Here is an 11,846-nt window from a genome sequence, read left to right as displayed (position 1 = left end):
ATTTTATCGATTTCAAAATACTAGGAAATTTCTATTGTAACTCGTGAAATGTTACTTCTAGTCATTCCCTATACGCAAGAAGAGCCCTCTAGTTATTTTTTTTTTTTACTTTTCATGTAAATCGGTTTTTTTTTCTTTTTGTACCTGTAAATTGTTTTTTTTTTTTTTTTTAATTCATCCATCTATTTATTACATTTTTTTTGTCGTATTAAGTGTAATGGAGGAAAATGGTTGAAGAAAATAATAATATTTACTTTTACAGTAATTACATACAAATTAGGTGAATAATATAATAAAATGAATATGTAATATATGATACAGGGATAATATATTATTATCGATCAGTTTAACCCTTATCCCCCTCCCTCCTTCAACCCCTCTCTTTGTAATGGGGTCACGCAAGATATGTCGACTTTAACAATTACTGATTTGATTGGGGTGGTAACAAAATGCTACCACCATTTCTACAATTAAACGAGAGAATGGTGGAGCGGATTTTAAAGTTTTAAGTAGTAAACTTTATATAATATCGAAATTAGTTTTAATGGTAATCTCTATAATCACTGTATTATTATTAATGGTGATTTACCATAGGGTTAGGATGGTTAAACATAAATTATCTTATCTCAACGTATTACAGCGAATGAACTTGTTCAACTGTAAAAATTTGATAAGAACTTAATGTATAAACATTAAGAAAAATGTATCATAATATTTTAATAATTATGAAAATAATTTTATAATATAAATAATTTTTTGATTATAATAATATCTCCTATGATAAATTATATTTTTTCCTATAGAAATTGTTCAATTATACGGACACAATAAGAAACCAATCAATCCCATCGATACAAATCTAACATTGTAATAGAATCGCATGATTAATAAGGAGATGGAATGTAGAAACATAACCTCTGCTCTGATATATTATGCTTGTCCATTTGAGATTTCAAATGTATGGTTTTAAAACGGGACAAGTTGTTACATTTGTAACAGGATCACACGATACATGAAGAAGTAACATAGAAATCATACAAACTTCCATGTAAGTTATGTTCTTCCATTAAAAATTCAAAAAAGAAAGGAAAGTAACAAACAATGTTTTTTTTTTTTTTATATAATTTGTGCTTTTTATCAATTTATAAAGCCTTTTATTATTATTATTATTATTTTTTCTCAAAGATATCCATTTGATATTACTCATTGAAATGAAGCATGTGTAGAGAAAAGGTAACAAATACAGGTAAAAAAAAAACAAGGGATTAACAAAAGTAAATTTGTTCTTTATTTTAACAAATGTTTTCTATTACATTAAAAATCTTTTATATAATATGTAATTATACATTAGATCGTAATTAGAAATGGTTGTGTGTAAATAAATAACTTATTAGTAGATTATCATCAGTCGGTAAGTTACCAATTGAATAAATTATTTTTTTATTTCAATATTTTTTACTTAATCTTTTTCAAATTTATCTAATAAGTAGTATTTTATATTAACAGACAAAATAATATATATCAGAAAATGGTTTCTTTCGTGTAAAGCTGAAAATTTTTCATCCCTTATTATGCTAGACTCAAAACTTTTCAACCAACCGTCTAAAGTTAGGGAGGACTTAGGATTTTTTATATTTATATTTTTTCTTTTAATTAAACTGTAAAAAATGTATTTTTTTATCTAACGAACTGACATATAAGAATGCATATTTTTTCACTTTGTTTTATAATTTTTTTTCTTTTGAAAATGGTTGAGTATTGAAAATGGTGTAAAGTTTTAAAAATCTGATACGAAGCACAATTGTTAGTAATATTTCAAAAATATTTATTCCAAATCGATATGATTATAATTATTTTTTTGTTGTTGTTTCTTGTTTTTACTACAGAATACAAAAAAAAATCTTAACATTAAAATAAAACATTATTATTATTATTATTATTATTATTTATCGAAAGACAATAATCGTTGGATACACAAATAAATATATTTTGATATTTCATAAACGTAATAGATTGTTTTTTTTTTTTGTTTATCCACGTATTATACAACGCATATAGAGAAATGAATTAATAATAATAATAATTACAAATAATCCTTTTTTTTATTATTATTATTATATATACAATACATGATATTTAATTAAATGTACATTATTTAATAAAAGAGATTTGAATCGTTATTTGAAATTTAATGAAATATGATGATAAGTAAATTCGTGTGTTCGCCAAATTGGGTTCATTCGCCTGACAAATTGTTCATTTAATTTAATTTGTTTGTTTCTTTTTATTATTTATTTTAAATCTTTCATTGTTTCATTTTATATTTTCATTCTATTACAAATATAGGCACAATGAAAAGGAACACAATATGGCACCAAATTTTCTGTAGTCAAACTGTGTATCATTATGAAATTAATTTATTTATATATAAATAAATAATATTATATATTTCATAGCATATATATAAAATATATAATATTATTAATTAGTTGTTTATTATTTTTTTAAGAAATATTTTTGATCTTTTAGTATTGTTCATAAAGCGAGCCAACACGAATACAGAAATAAATAAATTCAATTCAAAATAACACAGCTATTAATATGAAAGGAACAATTTACAATGATAAAATTACACTATTAAGTTAATAAATGGTGATGATTTTACAATACTTTGGAAATGACATTAATATAGAAAATTTCTTTATATATATATATATATATAAATGAATTTTTACTAATAAAATAAAAAAATTCTATATCATCAATTGTACATACATACAATATTAATAATATTAATTTAAATAGTTTGAGATAAAATTTGTTTGATTATCTAATTTATATAATAAAAATTAAATACTATTTAATAAAAAAAAATAAAAAAAAGACAGAGACAGAGGTAGAGATAGATAGAGAGAGAGAGAACGTTGAGATAAAATATTCTAATAAATAAGCATTAGAATAATTGATTAATTTTAAATCAAATAAAAATGTACATTCATTGTGCAATTATAATATTTCTAAAAATCAGTCGCGTCTCAAAACGCTTCTAGAATTTATTTCCTTTTAAATATATATATATATATCACTTTGTTCTCTTGTTATTATTGTTTATATATTTGTACAATAAAAACAAAACATTAAAACTTTCTTTTTTTCAAAAAGAAATACGCGCGACGACGTGCATCTCATTGTCAATCAATTAATAAATATTTAACAAATGAATTTGTTAAGAGATTGATAAAGGCTGGTAATTTGAAATTAATACCATTTGAAAATTGTTCAACATGCACACAAATTAGAATTGCAACTAAGATCATTAATTTTATTTAATTATTGATTTTCTTTTTTTGTTTTCGTTTGGTTTGTTAAGTATTAGATTATTAATTAATTTGCCTTCGTCATAAATGGCTAAGTATTGATTACTTTTTTTTTGTTCAAGCAATACACAAAATGCTTTTGTTTGGAAACAAAATACTGTATATATACACATACATATATGTATATATATATATATATATATATATATATAATGTTTAAATTTTAAGATAAAGATATTCCTTGAATCCATGAGCTAAGATCATTAGTACCCTCACAACTAAGACTTATATGATTTTGTTCACTTCTTCTTGATTCTATTAACAATTGAGCTGCAGTACGACCAGTTAAATATGCACCATGTACAGTACTGTAAAATGATGAGTGTGTGTGTTCACCAGCAAACGTTATCATAATTTTGGAAGGTTGATCTTGTAATATCAATGGTTCAGCTAAATGCTTGATATCTAATTGACTTGCACCAACAGCCATAGATGTGTAAGAACCACACGTGAATGGCTGAGAATGCCAAGAGGTACGTAAACAACGTTTAGGTGCTGGTATAAAGGGATCATTGAGAAATCGTCTTAAAATTGATGTGCACACTTCTGATATTTCAGTTGTACTCAATTGTTCCATATATTCTGCAGCCTTTCCCGATATCCAACCAAGAAGAAGCGTATCGGATATTTTAATAAAAGAATAGATTTTTCTAAACCACGTTTTACTTAAATCTTTTCTATCGTCCTCAGACAATCCTCTATCATCCCAAAGTAACATAACTTCGGATACTTCGGGATTTAAAAAAGGCCTTTCGTATTCTAAATATATTTTATCTACAGTACCAAACATAAGTCTATTTATTGCTTGAAGTTTATTATCTGGTAAGGGTGGCTCAAAAATATCATTGGCCTTTTTTTAAGTACTCCTAAGGGCAATGTACATATTATATGTTCGGCGGTTATCATTTTTCCATTTTCACATTGTATTTCTATAATCTTATTTCTACTAGTGCTATTTGTCGCAACATCAGATGCTGCATCATTCTCACATTCCTGTTTTTGCCATCTGTAATTATGATTATCATATAAACATCGTTTTAACTTTTATATACATTAATTACATTTCATATATTATTATTACACCTGTGTATGCATTATTCATTATTATAATGCATTTGTATTGCTTAAAAGTAGTATATATATATATATATATATATATAAAAAGTATACACAAATTGATAACATAAAATTTGAAGCAAAGAAAAATTAATAATAGAGTATACAGTAAAAGCATATAACTTATGTTAACATTTAGAAAGAATAAACAAAATGAATAATAAAGGTAAATAAAAGATTTTATTTAAAAAAAAAAAAAAAAAAAAAAAAAAAAACAAAAAAAAACTATGCAACACGGTTAATATTGAATGATTAAAAGGTGTCTAATAATTTACCTAATTTTAGTAACAACGTGTTTAGTTAGTATACAGTTCTTTGGTATATCTTTTGTTATTGGCTCCAATATTGCACTATATCCATTTCGTAGACGAATATTTCCACCCTGTAGTTCAGCATAAGAGCCCATTTCCATAAGATCAACTTCTTCCATATTATCACAGCCAGTAATACAAGCTTCTCTTTTGAGCAAACAATCAAAAAGTAACTGCCTTATTCTTCTTTGTTCAATCGGTAAAGATGACAAATAAATATCAGCCTCTAATGCCACATGTGCTCCAACATTATTAATACCAACGGGAGGATTATATGCACTTAAAAAGTATTCTTCACAACGTCTTAAAAAACACACATAGGCTTCAAATATCTCTTGCAAAATAGAAAATGGCAAATGTTTTCCATCCTCCATCGTAGCTACTATAAATTTGTGTGGTTTTGGTATATTTATAATATCTATCAATCCATGTGCCATTGCTAATTCAAAAATAGGATTTCCCAATACTCCATGAATCCAGTTTGCTCCAAGTTCTACTTTTTCCTTTCCTAAATTGAAATTATACAGTGTATTATACAGTAAGAAATAAAAACAATATATGTGGTGACCGTAGTTATGATGTGATAAAATCACATAAAATATTGATCATTATTGTAATTAATAATTACATTTACAAAATTGTAATAATTTATATATTTGAAATTAATTTTTATTCAAAATTTGTACAATAATACAAGACTTTTTATTGATTGTTAAAATGTATATTAGAACAGAGGTTAATTCAACACATACCAAGTTGTGTTGCTATAATTCGGCCTCCTATACGTTCCCTTGCTTCGACAATTAGAAAATCTGTTTCATTATTTTTCAATAAATGATTTGCAGCAGACAATCCAGCCATGCCCGCTCCGATAATCAAGATTTTACACGAGACATGGCTATTCTCTTGCTGCTCTGTGACTTCCGCCATGTTCAATGCATTGTAACTGACAATATATATAACTACAGTACTATTATAACGTTATATGATGGGATATTATAACACACAACACGGCCATTGATTACAATTTCTTAAGATAAATTTCAATATTACCAACTAGATAAATTTATATTTATTTGCATTTTGCAAATTTTCATAATTATTATTTTTTATTTGACAATTTTCAAAATAAATTAATCGATATTATCATATGTGTATATATATATATATATATGTGTTCTGTATATAATTCATGTTAACATTCAATTTCAAATCTCAACTGGAAATTTGTGTCCTTTTTTCTTCCTGTATTTCTTTATCAATTAGTAATATTTATTGTTAGATTTTAACTTGTTTAAAATTGATACAAAATTATCAATTAATATAATGAGATACTTTTCATTCATATTAGTTAATAGATCAATAACAATATCATATACATATAATAATAATAATAATAATAACTGTATTTGTTGTTTTTATTGCTTCTTTAATAATGCACTTTACAACAACACATTTTCATGTAATCTCCAATTTCGCATATTATTATAAAGATTTTCAATTGAACAGGAGAGCATAAAATAAAATGAGAGCAGGATTAATGTAAGTTTTATTTCAATATTATACACTCTTCAATTTTCATAGAACTTTAACCTTGGTTTTGTAAAAAAAAAAAAAAAAACAAAAAAAAAGGATTCCTTAAACTATCTTCAGTCCAGCAATAGAATTTTCCAAAGACTACAAAATGAAACAATTGTTATTTTATATTTCACACATATTTCATAATGTATAGTTCTCAAAAAAAAAAAAAAAATGATACCTTTAAATCCCAAATGACCAATTGGCCATCTAGGCTACTTGTACTAAATTCATTATCCGACATAAGACGAATACAGTTAATTGTGTTTTGATGAATGCTATCTAATGCATTGTCGTTAGAATCATTTCTTGCTTGACGATCTAACGATTGAAATTTTCTCATGGCAGACAATCCAGCAGTTTCCTTTTTCTGCATGTTATCTAATTTCGATACAAAGTAAATCTGTCCATTGTCATCAATGGAATATAACATTGGCATACAACTGTGTCCCTAAGGAAAATATGTATTATTTCTAATCTGTGTGATAATAAGATCGTTAAGATTGTTCTTTTGACTGAATTACCGTTGCCACAATGGAATTGGGACCGACCCAAATGCAGCTTAAAAATGGTAAATGTTCGGTATAAAGCCTATAAACTACATTGCCTTTTGAAGCATCTGCAACGCATATTGATGAATTATGTGCAACCCAGCAAATTTTATTGCCACATTGGCTAAATGCAACCGAATGTATCCAACCACCTAAGAAAACATGTAACAACAACAACAACAACAACATCAATGTAAAAACAACATAATTAGTTTCAATCAGTAATCAATAATTATGTGATGCTCATAAAAGAAATACCTCCATTATTTGTATTAGGGAATTCAGCTAATAATGTGCCTAGGGTATTACTTGTTCCCCATGCGCATGTTCCTGGTGCATCTTCCATATCACTAATAAATGCACTGAATACTCTAACTTTGTAATCCGTTGATCCAGCAACCAAAACTTTATTATCTGGATGCCAGTCAACTGTTGTCACCGTTGATCTTAAAGGACGCTTTATGTGTTTACATAGCCACCAATTATTTTCTGATACGAAGTAACAAACAGCTATTACTCTGCCACCAGAACCAACGGCAAATTTATTTTCTGTAAAACATGAAATTTATCACAACAGTTTGATAAGAATTTAATCATTTAAGGAAAGACAGGACAGACACATTTGAAAAGATAAATATACCCAAAGGAGACCACTTAACACACGTAGCAGCACGATTTATTCTTAATAAAACCCATGCAGGATTCCACTTTCCATCTTTTCCTTGTGTCCAAACGTATGCATTTTTATCTGCAGAACATGTAACAATGCGATTAGTACGTGGTGCCCAATCAACACCCATGATATGCATATCGTGTTCTTGTAACGTATCAAGTAATTTCCATCCTGAATAGGAATGCTTGTAGATTTGAATTTCATTATTATTTGGACATACTGCTACTTCTGTAAAAAAAAAAAAAAAAGAAACAAATATAACAAATATTCATTTAACAGATAATATTAATCAATATTAATAATATTATTTTAACATTACCTGTTCTATCTTTGTTCCAAGCATGATAACTTATAACATCAACACCCAAATTATGCACCACTGTCATTTTTCTTTTGTTAATACTATATATGTATATCTATCTGTATATATATATATAAATTGAAATAAGTATATATAATAAATATATAATATAATATAATATAATATACACAATATATCTGTATAATTTAATGACAAACGTCAATGGGGTGCGGTCAATACTAAAATGACAATGATTCAATTTTGACAAGACATTATATGTAGAATAAATAATTAATCTATTCTTTATAGATAATCACAAGATAAATGTTGTCTCTTCCATGCACAAACACACAAATATATAGAATTTCTTCACGATATATATATCTAAAAAAAAATTGATCATAAACAGCCGTGTCAACCTCCTTTCCTATTCTAAGGATGATGGAGAAACTACTTCAGAACAAAATTTCAAACAGTACTACCAATCTAAGAAAGCATAATAACCTATAAATATACTAGTCTCTATGTAAGATACTAATTTATCATATTTTACGTGTTATATGACACACGTGTGATTAAAAATAAACTATATATATATTATTATATGATAACACACTATATATATAAAAAACAAAATATTATATTTTCGAAATAATGTGATAAAAAGTTGAGAGAAAAAAAAATGAAGCGTGGAAAAAACAAAAAAAAACTATAGTGACGAAGAAGGCCCCGGAGGGAGTCGAACCCTCGATCTCCTGTTTACTAGACAGGCGCTTTAGCCAACTAAGCCACGGCGCCGATGATGCAATCACATTTTTTTATACAAATTCGTCGAATTTTTTCTATTTTTTTTTTAAATATATAATATTACATTTATTTTCTTTATACATTAATAAAATAAACATATACACAAATATCTAATAAAAAAAAACAAAAAAAAATATAAATGTTACAAACGTTCATCTGATTTATTTAGAGTACATAATAGCCCAAGAGCCCACGGACGGTCAGACATCTTTGTTATTTCATAAAAGCTGAAAATTTGTCTGTGCATGTCCCCTATACAGGTAAAAACGACCAGCAAGTCATCTTTATAAACTGTAATAAATTATAATTATACTTTTGTTATAGTAGAAAAGAGACCAGGTAGATTGCTTTACCGGTATCTCCATTGAGATACTCAGCATGCAGTTTAGGGGTGTCTGACAAGGGGGTAGCAATTGTCATAAGTGTCCGGTAATGGATGACGAGATTTTTAAAGTTATTCCGAAGAAAATATACAAAAAATTGAGCTTTATACTTTAACGAATTTAAAGTACTATTTTATACACATTTACTACCTATTATCTGCCCAAGTAAACACAACCCAAACTCTATAATCGCTGGTATATATATATATATATATAATACTAATTTCAACAAAAATATAAAACTTTTCATATCTTTCAGTAAAATACATGTCTTATTATCAGTATACTTATATTATACGTTGTAATATCAACCTATTATAATAGTAATATTCATGTCAGGTGACCCAATTTTATATATCTTCTGCAATATACAAAAAAAAACAAGAAATTACAATTGTAAAAAATTAAAATGACATTGAAACATCTACTTTTCTATCTAGACATTAGAAATATGTTTCCTGTTTTTTTATTTATGCCATAAGCACACAAGTTTTGTATCAAACATTTTTTCATATTTGTTATAACAAAAATTCAAGGTTGACAGAGTAATTATCATTATATATGAATATTCTCAAGAACAATGTAATATGGTCATGTTGATCATTTTTATTTGTTTTCTTCATGCTCTGGAAGAATATTGCAAACCGCCCCCCCCTCCTCCCCCCGCAAAAAAAATATATATAGTTTCATTAAAAAAAAAATCTGGTAAAAAAAAAGTGGCCTTGAGTAAAAATTCTTTCAATCGTTGGATTGATTTTCTTCCTTCCTCCCACCGTTCCTGTAATAATGCAAACTTTTTTCTTTTGATGTTTTTTTTAACACGTTGATTATTTTGACATAACTGTTCTATCTTTGTTCCAAGCATATGATAACTTATAACATCAACACTCAAATTATGCATCGCTGTAATTTTTTTTGTTAATACTATATATGTATATCTATCTTAATATATATATAAATTACGTGTCACGTTGTTTGTCCGCAATGGACTCGTAAAGTACTGAACCGATTTTAATCAAATTTTCTACACTGTGTGCAGTTTCATTCAACTTGAAAGATAGAATAGTTAATATCTCAATTTATAATCGCAATATTATTTTATTGCCAATTATTTGTTTATTAATTCAAAACGTGTGTATCGGACTGATTGTGAGCCACAGCAACGCGTGACGGGGCACCCCTAGTCTTTATATATATATATAAATTGAAATAAGTAATAAATATATTAATATAATACGAGACGTAGATGGGAGGATAATATTATTTCGGGACCTGAAAGAAATAAAATACGAAAACCGCGGATGGAAGGATCGCGCTCAGGGACAGGAACAATGGCGAGATTTGGTATTCGCGGCAATGAATTTTCGAGTTCCTAATGCTAGTTAATAATAATAATAATATAATATAATATATCCGTATAATTTAATGACAAATGTCAATGGTCAACGGTGTCAATGACCATCCATATAATTTAATAACAAAACGTCACAAAATTTCAAATATTAGCGTAGCTAATTTTGCAACATCTAATAATAAAAGAAGGAAGGAAGAAAGAAAAAATGCAAGATTATAAAAATTTGTTTATTAATTAATAGAGTAATTTTATAAATGCCTAATATATCTTTCAAATTACTAGATAACATATGTACATAATTTTTTAATTTTCTATACCGAAATATTTTTTAATGTGTTGACGTAATCACATATTTTATTTTGACTTTATTGTAAAAGTTTAAGATAAAAAAAATTAGATATACACGCCTATCGTTCATGATTATAAATAATAATAATAATTATTATTATTATTATTATACATTTTTAAATATTTAACTTTTATATTTTATTTTAATAACAAAAAATAAGATTAGTTTTCAATTTTAAAGCAATATCGATGATTTAGAAATTTCTTAAAAAGTAATGTCACAAAAAAACAAAAAAACAAAAAAAAATTTGTTTTTAAACGTCATGTCATGTGTCCCTTGAAATAAGATGATATTATCTTGAATATTTTTATTTTTTTCACAAAATTTCAAATATTTATTGAACCATCTGGTATATAGTATAAATAAATAATTATAAGCTACGCAATTTAAATGGCTCGTTGGTCTAGGGGTATGATTCTCGCTTCGGGTGCGAGAGGTCCCGGGTTCAAATCCCGGACGAGCCCGTTGAACATTTTCTTTTTTTTTTTAATCTTTTCTTTTTTATTAATCCTTCATTCTCTTAACAAGATCATAGTACATTTTTGTCTTCCAAATATGAAATATGAATTTCTTCATGTGTGCCCATAATTATGAAAGTGATCTATACATTATTATAAACTGAATAAATTCAATGTAATTTGAAAATGATATTATGAAAAATGAATCGTGTTAGATGATGTTTGTTATTTCAATATTGTATAAGAATTCATTAAATGTTTCAATCTTTTTCTAATCCTTATAAATATCTCGAAACAAGAGATACATGACTAAAACCATTTTCATAATTATTGGCACACATATATATTTTGTTGTTTCATTTTGAAGTATTAAAATGATATTGAAATTTACTATTTTTTTATTTTTTTTTTACTAGAAACATATATATTATTAAATGAAATTATTTGTATTATTTTTAAAACGTCGTTATTTTTTTTTTTTTTATTGAGATAATAATTAAAAATAAAAAAACGGTTAATCGTTGTTGTTATCGTCAAAATGTTTCTTCAAATTTTCAACAAGAAATTTTCAACATTTATTCATTCACA

General features: G+C 26.1%; 2 protein-coding genes, 1 long non-coding RNA gene and 2 other non-coding genes across 5 annotated transcripts; 2 read left to right on the top strand and 3 right to left on the bottom strand.

Moving 5' to 3' along the window:
* The first annotated feature begins 229 nt into the window (after nucleotides 1-229).
* On the top strand, nucleotides 230-1,625 carry LOC149033287 (uncharacterized). The gene is made up of 2 exons (XR_016175758.1): nucleotides 230-547; nucleotides 804-1,625. It is a non-coding gene; the product is annotated as an uncharacterized LOC149033287 (long non-coding RNA).
* A 458-nt stretch (nucleotides 1,626-2,083) lies between these two features.
* Nucleotides 2,084-5,772, bottom strand: LOC107069359 (spermine oxidase). Its single transcript, XM_015326616.2, is given in 4 exon segments — nucleotides 2,084-4,232; nucleotides 4,235-4,383; nucleotides 4,769-5,312; nucleotides 5,557-5,772. Coding segments are annotated over 4 exon segments (1,563 nt in total). The 5' UTR covers nucleotides 5,735-5,772; the 3' UTR covers nucleotides 2,084-3,540.
* Nucleotides 5,773-6,336: 564 nt separating this feature from the next.
* Nucleotides 6,337-8,368, bottom strand: Arpc1 (Actin-related protein 2/3 complex, subunit 1A). The gene is made up of 6 exons (XM_015326617.2): nucleotides 7,926-8,368; nucleotides 7,574-7,834; nucleotides 7,192-7,482; nucleotides 6,907-7,085; nucleotides 6,564-6,833; nucleotides 6,337-6,481 (listed from the first exon to the last, which is right to left on the bottom strand). The coding sequence occupies exons 1-6, from the start codon at nucleotides 7,990-7,992 to the stop codon at nucleotides 6,443-6,445; spliced, it is 1,107 nt and encodes a 368-aa protein (XP_015182103.1). The 5' UTR covers nucleotides 7,993-8,368; the 3' UTR covers nucleotides 6,337-6,442.
* Nucleotides 8,369-8,631: 263 nt separating this feature from the next.
* On the bottom strand, nucleotides 8,632-8,705 carry TRNAT-AGU (transfer RNA threonine (anticodon AGU)). Its single transcript has one exon. It is a non-coding gene; the product is annotated as a tRNA-Thr (tRNA).
* Nucleotides 8,706-11,192: 2,487 nt separating this feature from the next.
* Nucleotides 11,193-11,264, top strand: TRNAP-CGG (transfer RNA proline (anticodon CGG)). Its single transcript has one exon. It is a non-coding gene; the product is annotated as a tRNA-Pro (tRNA).
* Nucleotides 11,265-11,846: the final 582 nt, after the last annotated feature.

This window comes from Polistes dominula, unplaced genomic scaffold (genome assembly GCF_049000335.1).
Source record: "Polistes dominula isolate Pdom_NZ unplaced genomic scaffold, Pdom_raw_medaka contig_49, whole genome shotgun sequence".
Classification (NCBI taxonomy): domain Eukaryota; kingdom Metazoa; phylum Arthropoda; class Insecta; order Hymenoptera; family Vespidae; genus Polistes; species Polistes dominula.
This window is presented reverse-complemented; position numbering and strand designations above follow the sequence as displayed.